This window comes from Dermochelys coriacea, chromosome 18 (assembly GCF_009764565.3).
Source record: "Dermochelys coriacea isolate rDerCor1 chromosome 18, rDerCor1.pri.v4, whole genome shotgun sequence".
NCBI lineage: Eukaryota > Metazoa > Chordata > Testudines > Dermochelyidae > Dermochelys > Dermochelys coriacea.
In genome coordinates, this window is record NC_050085.1 from 6,914,855 (window position 1) to 6,928,841 (window position 13,987).

General features: G+C 52.7%; 1 protein-coding gene across 5 annotated transcripts in view; it reads left to right on the top strand.

Annotated features, from left to right (window-relative positions):
- ARHGEF10L (Rho guanine nucleotide exchange factor 10 like) overlaps positions 1 to 13,987 on the top strand; it is a 115,747-nt gene that overhangs the window by 40,337 nt on the left and 61,423 nt on the right. For 3 of the 5 annotated variants that reach the window (XM_043499901.1, XM_038376696.2, XM_043499903.1), the window contains 8 exons: positions 321 to 437; positions 1,464 to 1,556; positions 3,515 to 3,688; positions 6,563 to 6,708; positions 8,538 to 8,719; positions 10,596 to 10,711; positions 11,334 to 11,461; positions 12,860 to 12,960. In XM_043499901.1, the coding sequence (XP_043355836.1) occupies positions 321 to 437; positions 1,464 to 1,556; positions 3,515 to 3,688; positions 6,563 to 6,708; positions 8,538 to 8,719; positions 10,596 to 10,711; positions 11,334 to 11,461; positions 12,860 to 12,960 (1,057 nt within the window). Of the gene's footprint in view, positions 1 to 320; positions 438 to 1,463; positions 1,557 to 3,514; positions 3,689 to 6,562; positions 6,709 to 8,243; positions 8,259 to 8,537; positions 8,720 to 10,595; positions 10,712 to 11,333; positions 11,462 to 12,859; positions 12,961 to 13,987 lie in introns of all 5 variants that reach the window. The other 2 variants (XM_043499902.1, XM_043499904.1) reach the window with 1 other exon arrangement.

The window sequence follows — 13,987 nt, forward strand, 5'->3', positions numbered from 1 at the left end:
CTATTGCAAGGAAGTGGGAACGCCCCTGTACCACCATCCCATCTACGGTGTGTGGCAGTCCCAGCGCCCCTCTTATTTTGTTTGATGCAGGTTGCAATGAAAGCTCTGGGTTTCAGGATGGACTTTCTGAATGCAGATGCCTCAGGAGGGGGGCGGGGAGGGGGAGGAGACGGGTTTCCAAGCTGTGAGCCTCTGGCAGTCTGCAGCGAGCTGGCTAAGTCATGTGGGGCTGGCTTCTCCTCAGCTCTAGGTGCTAAGTAAAGAGACGCTGGATCTGACTCTCCCCTCTCTTCTGTCTGGTTATTTGTGCATGCGCCAAGTTTTCCAAGTCGATGGTGCTGGATGTGTACAGCGATTACGTGAATAACTTCACCAATGCCATGTCTGTGATCAAGAAGGCCTGTCTCACCAAGCCCGTGTTCTTGGAGTTCCTCAAGGTCAGTGGAAACGTCAGGAAAGGATGCACCTGTCACCATCTGGCAGTTGGCCTACATGGGGCTCTGCTTGCAACAGGGGTATCATAAGGGTTGATGTTTCCTAGGAACAAGAGAGGATGCGGATGGAGAGAAGATGCATTTCAAACTACTCAGTGAATCACTTAGCATAGGTCACTTGTGCCCAGGACTTTCTACCTGGCCGGTGGCTTCCCAGAGCAGTAAAGGATTGTCCCGGTCTGCATCACGTCTGCACTGTCTGATGCCTCCCTATACACAGGGTTGGGTTTCCAGAACCATGTGGGGGTCTTCACCAGCACAGTATCCATTCTGCTTGTACCGGTGGCTGCTCTTCTCTGATGAGGCTGTGGTTGCACTAATAATGCTGGCTTGTAGCCCCTATCAGCTGGCCCCGTACCTTACCCTTGCAGAATACCCATGCCATCCTTCCTCACTGGGCTTGGATTCCCAGCCCAGAATGAAGCTGGGGCACCATCAGTTGAGTGCCACCCTCCTGAGCTCTAAGTTCAGGACCAATGCCAATGTGGTGCACAGTCACTGACCGTTCTTTCAAACCCTACCCATCTCTTAATGCTGGCATCCTTCCCTTGCCAGGCCTGTACCACGGAGACCATTATCTGCTAACACTGCATATGAGTGAAGTTAGGCAGAGAGTTGCTAGCCAGAGCAGCAGTCTTGCTGCCAATGCAAACCACTGCAGGAACCCAGGGTCCTGAGTGAAGCCGGGCTCAGAGCAGTGGCAGGGGAAGGATGGGTTAGTTATTCCAGCTCTGTAGCATCTCTTGCTGATCTAACCTCAGACAAGAGGGTGCGGTGGGCGAGTAAGGGAAGAATGAAAATGGAATGAGGGAGGGCCAGAGTGGAGGAGTAAAAGTGAAGAATCCCACCCAGATCTGTGGCATGGAGTGGGTGGGTGAGGGGGGAGAGAGAACTAATGGTGAGGGGGTTTCTGCTCTGAGAGATCCTGGTTGAAATGCAGGTGGTAGAGGGCTGTTTTTGTCTCGACAGAAGCGGCAGATGGCAAGCCCTGACCGGGTCACGCTCTACGGGCTGATGGTGAAGCCCATCCAAAGATTCCCTCAGTTCATTCTGTTGCTGCAGGTACCTTAAACCTGAGTCTGCTCTCTCACTGGGGGTGGGGGGTAATGGAACGATAGGGTGGGTCTGCCGGACAAGGAAGTGGGCTGGATCTCGGGGCTGGCAGGATGGAGACAGTCAGCCTGGTGTCTGTGAATCAGCCCCTCAGCTGGGGTAATTCCACAGGAGTCAGCGAAGTGATGTTGGTTTACATCTGCTGAGTCCCATGACCTACTAGAAATTCGATCTGAAACCCACTCCCAGGGTCAGGAGTGGCGGAAGCTCTGTAAAAGTGAGGGGGCCACTGGCACCCAAACCACAGTCCCATCCCCTGTGCTGCCTCTTCCCCCCGAGGCCCCACCCCCTGCTTGCTCCTCTCTGCCCCCAAGGCCCTGTCTCTCACCGTTATTTCCTTTAAAAAGCGATGGGGCCTTACCCCCCTTGTTCCGGCACCCCTGCCCGTGGTTTAGCCTAGGCTGGCTAGCTCCCATTGTCTGGATGTGTATAGAAGAGCTCTGTGATGGGCTCCCCCCGGAGTGCCACTTACAACTGAGGTACTACCAAGCTCGCCTGACCCACCAGCCTGGGCTCCCTTTCACACTGTGGTGCTGTGATAAGTTGCCAAGCTCTCCAAGCTTGCTCTTTCCCCAGCATTCACACAGGTAGGGATACACCCAGCTGTTGCTTCACACAGATGCTGAGATGGGAAGGCTCAGCTAAGGCACCTCCCAGTTGCTAAGGCACATACCCCACTCTGAAGCGTAAACCCAAAATTATACCGTCTTGCGCTGCACAGGTAACTGTACAGTGTAAGCGCATGAAATTCGCCCTCTCCCTCAATGTGGAGGAAGATATGCAACAGCTTTCTGCCTCAAGTATGATTTCCACACTCGTTCAGACAAAACAAAAACAAGTTTATTAACTACAAAACCGCAAACTGATCTTAACATACTAGATGGGTAGGATATGAATGAATTAGCAAATTCTCACCCTGAGTGATAAATAGGCTGGCAGATTCTTAAATCATAAGCTGCCTTGGCTTTCCCAGGTTTTCATAAACAGGCTAAAAATCCCTCTAGCCTGGGACCATCACTTCCCCCTAGTTCAGTCTTTGTTCCTCAGGTGTTTCCAGGTGTATTGTTATGGGGAGAGTGAGGTACCATGATGATGTCATTTCCCCCTTTTATATCTTCTTCCCACCTGCTGGAAAACTCTTTTTTGCTATGACCTGGTCAAACAGTTCCCTTTGTGCAGTGCTATCTCTGAGAGGTTTCTGTTGCCCACAGTTTTGGGGTAATCTTGTGCTTGTGTGCATTTCCTGAGTAAACCATTCACATTGTTTGGCCTTTTTTCTGTTGTACCAGAAAGGCTGCTTGTGGGTGTTTTTTCAACCTCACCACGTGTTTGTCACACGCACAGAGCCAAACTTTGTAACTTCACATATGACAATAGCACGTACCATCCAGCGAGATGTGACTGTCTAGCGGATCAAGACTCTTAGAATGATGCCACAGAAGGCACGTTTTGTTCAAAACATATCCTAATGACATGACAGTGGTGAATATTGGGGTGCCAGGGTGCCACAAGCTCCCACTCAGCAGAGGGTCTGCCTTTGGGAAGCCGCCTGGCAAGGGACCTGGGCAGGGCAGCTAAGCGTCCCGGGGCTGCACACTATGCCTTGGGGGAATAGTCCGTGGTGCATTGATCACCCTGGCGGCTGCAGAAAGTGTCCCTGTGTGTGCGCACATACACGTTTGGCTTGGGTGGCTGCTGCTCCCCAAATCTCTGCGCAGACCAGGCCTGTCTAAAATCCAGGTGTTTTTTTTTAGGAATGCTTCTTGGGGGTGACAGCTCCTCAGCACCTCTGAAAATCTGAGCACCGTGCCATCAGGGGCTCCCTCCGGCCCACAGCTTAGCCTGCCAGGGGATGATTTCCCTCCCTGGTGACTTGATTTTTTTCCTCCCTCCCTCTTTCACCCCAGGATATGCTGAAGAACACCCCGACAGGCCACCCGGACAGGCTGTCGCTCCAGCTCGCCCTCACCGAGCTGGAGACGCTGGCGGAGAAACTCAACGAGCAGAAGCGAGTGGCCGACCAGATTGCTGAGATCCAGCAGCTGATCAGGAGTGTCAGCGACCGCAGCAGCCTTAACAAGGTGGGGGCTTGAACGCCTGAGCGATGGGTCTGCAGGGTGGGGCTCGGTGTCAGGGAAGCGATTGCTCTGCTTGGGAAATTCCCTTTCCCGGCTCTGCCCACTAGATGACAGTGTGTGTACGTGAATAGCTTAGGAACCCCTACCTTCAGCTGCAGCCTATTGCAGAGGATGGATGGAAAGGGGTGGTTTTCTCCTCTCCCCAAATGTTTGTTTGGAATCCATTTCTGGCAGGGCACAAAACTCTCCCTAATTTAGGAATTTACCTGCTCAGGCTGTAGCCAGGTATGTGCAGCTACTTACTAACAGCATCTTTGCTGGTGCCGGGCAGGAAGGCACTGGTCCGGAGATGATCACAATGGTCCCTGTGAATCTTCTCTGCCCATTCAGTTGGGGTAATGGAGAGAGAAAGCCTGGACTGAATATCTGAGGCCCCCGGAGAGGATTCTGCCTACAACCATGGTGTGGAAAAGACAGTCTACTAGATTGGGTTGCGGCTGAAGTGTCCTTTGGCAAGAAGAATTCCCAATTTCTTTCTCTGGTGATCTGTGATGCTGTCCTCCAGCTTGCAGTGCTGGGACCAAAATGTCTTCCTTCCTGGATCCTCCTCCTCCTCCTTTCACCCAACATCCTTCCCATGGCCGCCTGCTGAAGTCGCTCACTATTTGTCTGTTTTGCTCCCATACGCTTGCTCTCTGCAATGGAACAGTTAGTTACATAAGTCTCTGTGCTGCGGATGTGAGCCCAGGAGCTTCAGAAGCATCCTGGAGAGAGGCAGGGCAGGATGCAACAGTGAGCTCTCTGCAGACTCCACCACCCCTTTGTCCTCTGTTCTAATGGCCCCGTTTGCTGGCTTTCACGCTACTCTTGGCAAGTTGGACGTGGCTTTGTCCTTTATCTGCTCAGCTCCACTTCTCAGGGCTGGCAAGGCAACCAGGATGATGGTGCGGCCAGCCTGTGGCTTCTGGCCCTGAGTGTTGGCTCTTGAACAGCTCTCTGGAGCCTGAATGGTGTTGTCTAAGCTGGACCCGTACTCAAATCCCTCCGATTTGACCGTGCTCTCCTGCTCCGGAGCTGAACTCTGCAGCTTGGGCTCGTCTCTGTTTAAAATCCATCTCACACTTCCTTGGCTGGCTGGCATCTGCCTGGCTGTCTGCAAGGGGGCTTCTGCCAGGAAGCCAGGGCATAGTAACCAGGCAGTCTGCTGGGGCACGCTCCCTGCCAAAGGAAGGGATGGAGGCTGTGTCTTATTCAAAGTGCAAGCTCTGATTTGAGAGTGCCTTGAATGCATCAAGACTTGGGGATGGGCTGTTTGTGGCGTCTGATAAAGTCTCGCTTTTCAGACTGCTGTTACCAGCTTGCCCAGATGGTCTAGGCCAGCCCAGGCCTGGGTGTGCGGCTCCTTAGCCAGTTGTGCAGGCTCTCACCCGTATGAGCACTTGGGCTGCTCCGGTACCCAGCCTTGCTATTTCAAGTGCTGCTGGGCATTGAATGGGAGGCAGGGGCAGTGCACTGGTGCCCAGCACAGAGGTTTGTCTGAGCCAGCTAAGTGCAGTGACAGCCCAGCTAGGCTGAGTGGCAGTTCCAGAGGGGGAGCATTTGGGCTTAGTATGGGTGGGAAGAGAGTGCAGAGAGGGAGCCCGCTGTCTGTCCTCCCCTCCTCCCTAATAGATTGGACTCTACATGTTGGGGGCAGGGGACAGGTGGAGCACCTCATGGAGAGGGCAGGTTACCAGCACAATGTAGCTCACCTGCTGGGCCATGGGGAGTTCCCTGCGGCGCCTCCATCTCCTTGGCCAACCTGTGAGTTTTCCTATCTCAGCAGGCTCCTGCCAGGTGGGGCTTACAAAAGCCGGGTCAAAGTAACAGGGCAGTCCCTGAAAACAGGGATGTTACCCTGCTAACTACCTGGCTGGCAATGGGGCTCTTCTGCCTACTCTCACGCGGCACAGCTCGGTCCGTGGCAAGGTGACTGCAGGTGGCTGACGCAGCTCAGAGGCCACGTGGGACAGCCCAGGTGGATGGCTGGTCTCCTGTTTCTCAGATGGGCAAAGGGAGTGTATGCCATAAGTCAGTGCGACTCTCGGCCAGGCTAACTGCCATCCAGATGCTGCGGTTATTTCTCAGAGTCTCTGGTTTACAAGAAATCAAAGAGCCTTGGGTGGAAATTCCCCCTCCCTCCCCCCTAGTCTTTACTCCTTGAGAGAAGAGAGACTGAAACTCAGTTCACATGATTTCGAAATAGCCATGGCAAGGCGTTTGCAGAGCCACGTGTGACTGGGCAGCACTGTGGGGTGAGTGGAGGCACAATCTGTTCTGCAGAGGAAATGAAAGCAAAGGGACTGATCCTGCAAAGCGGGGGATTGGGGTGGGGCTCTGAGACTTGCTGCCACGGGTGTTAAAACGTAGCGTAGATCTACTCTCTGTCATTGGCACCGTCCTCCTCCCCCCGGCAGCTGGGCTCAGAGACTCTGGGACCGAGGAACAAAGTTCTGAGGTGCCCCCTGGGCCGGGTCTGCTGGGTTGTAGCTCAGTGTGCTACTGCTGTTATGCTGTGGAGTCCTATTGGATAAATTTCTGTACAGGAGCAAATAGTTACCGTAATGAATCCATTAAGGCTGCTGTCTCTGCTTTGTGCACTGGGCCCGCTCCAAACTGCATGGCAGAACACGGATCCTCCTGCTCAAAGCCCAGGCCCCTTGAGCTAAAGGAGAAACCCCAATAGCTGTTAGCAATATAGGGCCTATGACATAGAGCTGAGCAGTTCTGATCCCATTCAGCAGGGAGCAGTGGTGCCCACGCACAGGATAGGGGAACATCCTAGCTAATCTCTCTGCTCCTCCAGTAAAGGACCTCCTTGCTCTTTTCCCTCTGCAGCTGCTGAATTCAGGGCAGCACCAGCTGCTGCTTTGCGAGACCCTGACGGAGACGGTTTACGGGGACCGCGGCCAGCTGATCAAGTCGAAGGAGCGCAAGGTGTTCCTGCTGAACGACATGCTGGTGTGCGCCAACATCAACTTCAAGTACGTTGGCAGCGTTCATTTCCTCCCAGAGCCCGTCGTAAATGTTGTCCCCACAACCCTGGGGGAATCTATAGGGATACAGTATCAAGGCTCCATGCAATGAAATCCAACTGAAAAAATGCAGGCTGACCTTTATAAAGTGCTGCCTCTGGTTTGTCTCCAGGAAAACCCTGGCATCTCTGCTGGGATTTGGCATTTTTCTTTGCAGTCATTCTAGGAACCTTGGGTCAAATGGATCCCTGGTGTAATCCCATTGGCTTCGAGTGTTATACGAGTGATAAATTAGGGGCCATTTGACTTTAAAATATGCCTTTGATTGCACTTCCCCAGCATTGGCAAGTTACCCAAGAGCTGCTGCAGAAAAGCTCCATTATGTGGCTATAAATGTGTAGGTGTTATAACCAGTGAAGATGGCTCAGTAAATTGCCAGTCACTGCTGCAAACTGGGATCACCTACAGCCCTGCCCTGTCTGCCTGCAGTTATGCTGTGCATGCTTGTCTAGCCTGGATCCCCGTGTATCATCTTACTGCAGAGTGCTGCCCTGGGTGCCTGTCAATCATAATTTCCATCCCAATCTCATTTTCCCTGTCATTGTTGCAGCCTCTGGGTCGAGTTCCTTGGGTTAAGAGAATGTGGTGACTGAAGCCCTGTAGTGCATCATAATAGACTGGAGTAAAGGTTTAAGGCTAAAACTTTTCAGTGTGGATGTTTGAAGTTAGGCACTTAAAGAAGACATTGGTCCGCTCTGCTCAGCACTGGTGAGACCTCTGTTTTGGGTCCCACAAAGAAGTTAACATGTTAGAGAGAGACCAGAGGAGAGTAACTGAAAGGTTTAGAGAACATATGGGAGGAAAGGTTAAAATAACTGGACGTGTTTAGTCTTGAGAAAAGAAGACTGAAGGAGAAACGTGATAACAACCCTTTACTGCTGTTAGGAGAACAGTGATCAGTAGTTCTCATTGTCCACCGAGGGTAGCACAAGAAGTAATCGTCTTATTTTATTTTATTTTATTTTTTTTTGCAGCAAGGGAGATTCAGTTTCGGTAGTGGGAAAGTATTTTCCCTCTCTAAGGAGAGTTAAGCACTGGAACAGGTTACCTAGGGAGGCTGTGGGATCCCCATCACTGGAGGTTTTTAAGAACAGGTTGGGCAAACCCCTGTCCAGGATGGTTTAGTTTTCCTTGGTCCTGCCTCAGTGCACGGGGAAGGACTAGGACTTCCAGCCCTAATCTTCTATCATTCTATAAGTAGCCTGATTTCCAAAGGTGCTGAGTGCCCCCTTCAGCTGCCTGAATGTGCATTTCCACACCTGAATCGGAACACTTTGCCCTAAGGGATTTGCCTAAGAATACAGATGGTGTCCGAGGCAGGATTTGAACTCGGGACTTCCTGCTTTCCAGAACTACTAGATCAGGTCTCTCTCTCTTGAAAGCAGAGGGTAGAAAATAGTAGCTGCAACATCCAGGGAAGGGAGAGAAGTGGAGGACTTGCATGCAATTGTGGTAATGACCTTTTGTTAATCTTCTCTTTCCAGGCCCGTGAGTACAAGGTAGGCTTAGCACGTGGTCTGGTCTTTTTGCCCCAGATGTTGGGGGTGCAGATTATGGTGGACATGCTGGTGCAGGGTGTGGAATGCAAGTTTTTAAGCAAGGGAGAGGGAGCTGGGCTTGCAAATGTTTCTGCATTTTTCTGGTCTAGAGGTGTTCTCCTAGCATGACCTGACTGTTCCCTCTTGGTGCTGCAGGGTTCTGGCTTGGCTGGGGATGGGGAAGTTGGTGGAGTGTAAGGGATGCTTTTTTAGGGAATAACAGACTCTCCCTCTCTTCAGAGGCCAGTTGGAAATCAGCAGCCTCGTCCCTTTGGGCCCCAAGTATGTCGTGAAATGGAACACTGCCCTCCCGCAGGTGCAAGTGGTAGAAGTTGGGCAGGAGAACAGCACATATGACAAAGACAACGTGGTCATCCAGAACGCGGGAGCCAAAAAACACGCTTCGGCCAGCCAGTCGTCCAGTGAGTATCCGCTCGGAGGTGGGGGTACAGCACACCGGCTTAGTGTGCTCTGTCTTCCTCTAGTCAGTGGCCGCTTTGCCGCGGATAAGAGTCAACTACTGTTACCGGCCAGTGGAGTTACTCCTGCAGCTCCAGTGGCGGAACCCTGTTTTTAATGCGAAAGGTTCAAGTGGGCAAGGTGGGAGGAGAGGAGGGAAGGGATAGGAGGGGGAGCGAGGGGATCTGCGGAGACTCAGTGGTGCAGCAGTTCCTATTTGATCCCTGGCCCAATCCTGGGCCCCACAGCGGCTGCTCCAGCCCCTTTGGGTCCCATCCTCATGTCTGCCCCCCAGGTGTGCGCCAGCCATATTTCCGTTGTGGGATCGTTAGTGCGCACAGCCTCCTGGTTCCGCCCCCTGTCCCCAGGTTCACTCCAGTGGTGGCAGTGGGTGATTAGAGCTTTGCTGTGCAAGCTGGGTCATTCTGGGAATTTGACTGGGATGCGCCATGGTATCGTGGTAGAGCGTGGTGCCTTCATACCGCTGACCCAAAACGAAGGGTTCCCAGCCTTCCCTTCCCTCCCCTCATTGCTTCGGGATCCCCGCGCCCCGGGTGGCAGCACCCCATCAATGCTCAGCTGCTCTCTTCAGTGAACTCAGCAGCGTCCGCTCTAGCCAGCGCCCCCTGTGGGATGGAAGGGGAAGAATCGGGTCTTTCCTAAACCCAGAGACCTGGTCCCTGCCTCGGTGTTTGTTAGACTCCAGAGGTTGGCTGAGCCCGTGACTCCTCGGTCACATGAGGGCTAACACCACCGGAATGACTCCATGCCCGTTGCTGGCTGGGCCTTTTTGTTTTGTTTAGCTGGCTAGAAGGGACTTCCTCTGTGGGCAATATTGAAACCGAAGATATAGAAACTTCCGCAAGCAGTAAACACGTGTTGGAAGTTGCTTGTGTCTCCTGAGAGCAAGGGGCCAGAAATCAGAGTCCTTTGCTGCTTGGGTTCCTGGACACCTCATTATGTCCCTGCCGGTGGCTGTTCAGTTCTACCCTCTCCAGCCCCCTTGTGCCTGTTCTCTTACAGTCGAGACCATCAGGTGGAAGTATTGTCTTTGAACTTGTTGTTTCGGGGCTGCCTCAGTCGCCATTAGCTGTTGGAACGACTGACCTAGAGACGTGGTGGAGTCTCCATCACGTGGGGTCTTTAAATCAAGACTCTGTGTCGTTCTGAAAGATGTGCCCTTGGTCAACCATAATCTGAGCCTGATGCGGGGATTACCGGGGCAGACTGGCCTATGCTATACAGGAGTCTGACTACTTCTTAGTGTATGCACAGAATACCTCAGGTGGCACGTGACCAGGGGTCATCACCGAGTTTGGTCCGCTGGTTGGATCAGTCGCTCCCCCAGCTTGGCCCGGGCACTGACTGGGAGTGTGGCATGAATGCTGATCTGTGCCCCCGCAGAGTCTGGCTAGATGATCAAAATGATGGTTCTTTCTGCCCTTAAAATCCATGGGGTGTCTGAAAGGCAGCCCCGCATTTAGGACTATGCTGCCCTGTGAGGTTGGCTGTGAAGAAGACAGAGTGGTGATGGCAAAAGGGCTCCATGGAATCCCTGCTCAAAGCACGAGTGCATTTTGGCACTTGGGAAGCCGGGGCTGGGTATCACTGGCCGGGTCTGTGCAAGCTTTCCCCGTGCGGCCATGCTAACGTACTTCAGTCCTGAATTCTAGTGCCCGCTGCTCTTCTGTTCCGGGACAATCTGTACGATGGGCGAATGCAAACTTACTTCCCCTTGTGACCCGAGTTGGGATTTGAAGCCACGTCTTCCAAAGTGGAAGGTCAGCTGACAAACCCACCAAGCCTCTCTGCCTGCTAATGCATTGCTTTCCTCCCAAGATAAGGTGTACCTGGGCCCTCCACGGCTCTTCCAGGAGCTCCAAGATTTGCAGAAGGATCTGGCTGTGGTGGAGCAGATAACCCTTCTCATCAGCACCCTCCATGGCACCTATCAGGTAATGGCCAGGCAGTTCCCCTTCAGTCAGTATCAGCTCTGTCTCTCCAAGCAGATTCCTGCCAGCAGGTGTCTGGTCAGTTGTGAATGGGATTTACGAAAGAAGTGGAGCTACTTCCCCTGTGGTCAGCGAACCACAAGCTGGTTTGTGACTTGGACATAACTAGCCAGGACCAAGGCTGGGGGAAGCCAAGTTAGTGGTCCAAATGACAAAACATAATCTTGGAGCAGGGCAGAAAATGGCACTGAATGAGGTTTCTGCCACAATCTTACTTCTAAAGCACTGTCCCTCCTCACTACATACCCCTCCCAAGCACCTACATCAAACGTTGCTATGCTGGCTCTTTAGCTGGGGAGGCAGGCAGATCCTTGCTCTGTGGATGTCCTACCGGGGATGGCCATTGGCTTCCCCAGGAACCTCCAGACATACCAACTTCCAGATGGACTTGGTTCTCCACCCTTGGCAGCGTGGGTGCCCATGCTAGTCCAGGGCCCTGCTCTTTGCTGTTGCTGGGTGGGCCTTTGGGTGCAATTTGATGGTAACTCATGGACTCCTGCCTGGCCCTCTCTGCCACGCTCTGATACCTGCATCTAAGAGCTTTCCTTTTCTCTCTTGCTTCCAGAATCTGAACATGACTGTGGCCCAGGACTGGTGCCTGGCCCTGCAGAGGATGATGAGAGTGAAGGAGGAGGAGATCCACTCGGCCAACAAGTGCCGCCTCCGTCTCCTGCTTCCAGGGAAGACGGACAAGTAAGTCGGCTCTTAGATCCCATGGGTGGGACATTTCCTGCCGCACCCCTTTGAGCATGGAGACAGAATCGGAGGGCAAAGGCCTATTGGGCCATTCTAACCAGCCTCCTGGTAGGCCCCTGCAGAATTGTATGCTACAGCGTGTTTCGATGCATTGATCAGTCCAGGTGTACGTGTCTCGGGTAACGGAAGCCTATCCCAGAGTGTAATAAGGTCTCACTTATACCTAGTGCCCTGTACACATCTGTTGCCAGGGCAGCTCGAGGCTTGTCTTGTCCCAGCCTGGCTGGGACGTACCAGAACAAACAACTGGTTCAATGCCAGGTGCTTTGGCGGAAAGTGTAAACCTCTTCCTAGCCCCCAGTTAATTTGGGGTGGGGTGGAAGGAGGAATGTCCTCAACAGACTACCCCACACTCCCTGATTTTGGGGAGACACTAAGAAGATTCATGGTGGATCCTGAGCTGGTGGAAATCAGCATGCTGTGATGCTGCACTGCTTTACACCGGCTGAGGATCTGGCCCAATATGCTTCTGATAAACCTTGGCTCCTTTTTCCTCCCTCCCCTTGTTGATCCTCTTATATCTAGTCTGGAGAGAAGGGTGGCTGAGACAAATGCAGCAATTACTGGTCCCCTCCTCCATTCTCTGAGATGCAGTTCCTCAGTCTAACAGCCCAGGCTCTTCCAGGTCAGGGCATAGCCTGTAAAGCCTCTCCAGGCCCTGTGCTCTGCCGGACAAGGGGGTCATGGCCCAAGAACTAGCAGCTGCCTCAGCTGGTCAGTGCCAGGGCAGGAACTGCTCTGCACACCTCCAGGCAGCCCCTGGCTGTGACTCCTGCGAGAGCTACGGGCCATAGAGTCATGGAATCTCTGGGTTGGAAGGGACCTCAGGAGATCATCTAGTCCCACCCCCAGCTCAAAGCAGGACCAATCCCCGATTTTTGCCTCCGATCCCTAAATGGCCCCCTCAAGGATTGAACTCGCAACCCTGGGGTTAGCAGGCCAATGCTCAAACCCCACTGAGCTATCCCTCCCCCTATATCTTGTCTGGTGATATACAATATAAGTGACTCTAATAGCTGCAAAGAAGAGTCCTATGAACATAATGAACTGAAACCACAACAGGATGACCTCCCTGTCTCAATAATGTCGTATGTAAACTCCCGGCCTGCCCGCCGCATGGTCAGTGCATTTCCAGCCCTACCCTTTTCTGTATGGCCCCCGTGTGCCCTATTAAACAGCTACTGCCTGTCTCTGCAGGGGACAGAGACAGGGGACTTTGGCACAGAAGTTAGCTACGCAAGGGCTGGGGTGGTACTAGGCACCTGGGTCCATTAATGCCTTTCAGTCCGATCAGAATGGAGCTAAATTCTAGCCTCCATCGTCCTCCTGCTGCAGGTCTGGCCGTCCCATCAGCTTCATGGTGGTCTTCATCACCCCAAACCCGCTGAGCAAGATCTCCTGGGTGAACCGCCTGCACTTGGCAAAGATAGGACTGCGTGAGTAATCCTGTTTGCATGGGCAGGGCATCTCTCTGAATGCAAATGAAGGCGTGGGGCAGGGAGGGCCCATCAATGTCTGTCTTCCCTTTGATAGGTCAGGAAAAATAAGTATCAAAGCTCCTTGCCCAGCACATGACATTATGGGAATGTGCCAAGAGCAGGCTGCAACTTGGGAGCATTGAAGCTCTACCAGAGCTGCAAAGAAGCGCTTGACTAGGAAAGGTCTTTAGCTCCTCAGTGTCACCCAGGAGTCTCCAGAGCAGAATGTTGGATGCTCGTTATCCAAGTCAAAGAGGGATTTAGCGATGGGCCAAATCAATCCTGTGCATTGCTCCATTAAGATCAAGGGATTCGGTTCTCCACTGCCGAGTGGACTCACCCAGGGTAAAATGCTCCCATGCTGATTTGCTCATGGTTCACTCTCACTTTGCACTGGTGCAAATGACCTGTGCAAACTGCAGGGCAATGGAGAACCATGGTCATGAAGTCTGGCTTGGTTTGTGCACATCAGATGTAGGGCTTGAAAGAGGTCTCTTATCGGGGTGACTTCCCATTGCCTTTGGTGCCTTGGAGGCTTATTCCTTCATCATTCTTACTGCTTCATCGGGGATTAATTAAAAGGCAACACTCTGATTTTCTTGCCTGCAGATCTTTGCTTCTGGTGCACAGCACGCAGTCTAATACCAGGGCGATTTCATCAGAGATGTTTGTTTTAATGGAAGCCGTGTGGTCTTCATCATGGGGGGGCTCCCCCCCTTGTTGAATAGTGGTTAAGACCCAAGTGGTAGCAACTGTTGCAGTCTCTGCTGCAGGAGGCACTGGGCTGACTGAGAAGTGGCAGTGATGGTGGAGTACTTCTTGGGAGGTGGTTTGCTGAATTCCTCTCCTCTTCCCCTCCGCCCCACACACCCCTGCTAGCAGTGTCGGAAATGAGAGAGAGATGTGATGGTGCAGTTTTCTCTGACTCATGCCTCTCTGCTTTTGTAAGCTTTTTTTTTTTTTTTTTTTTTTTCCCCTTGTCTTC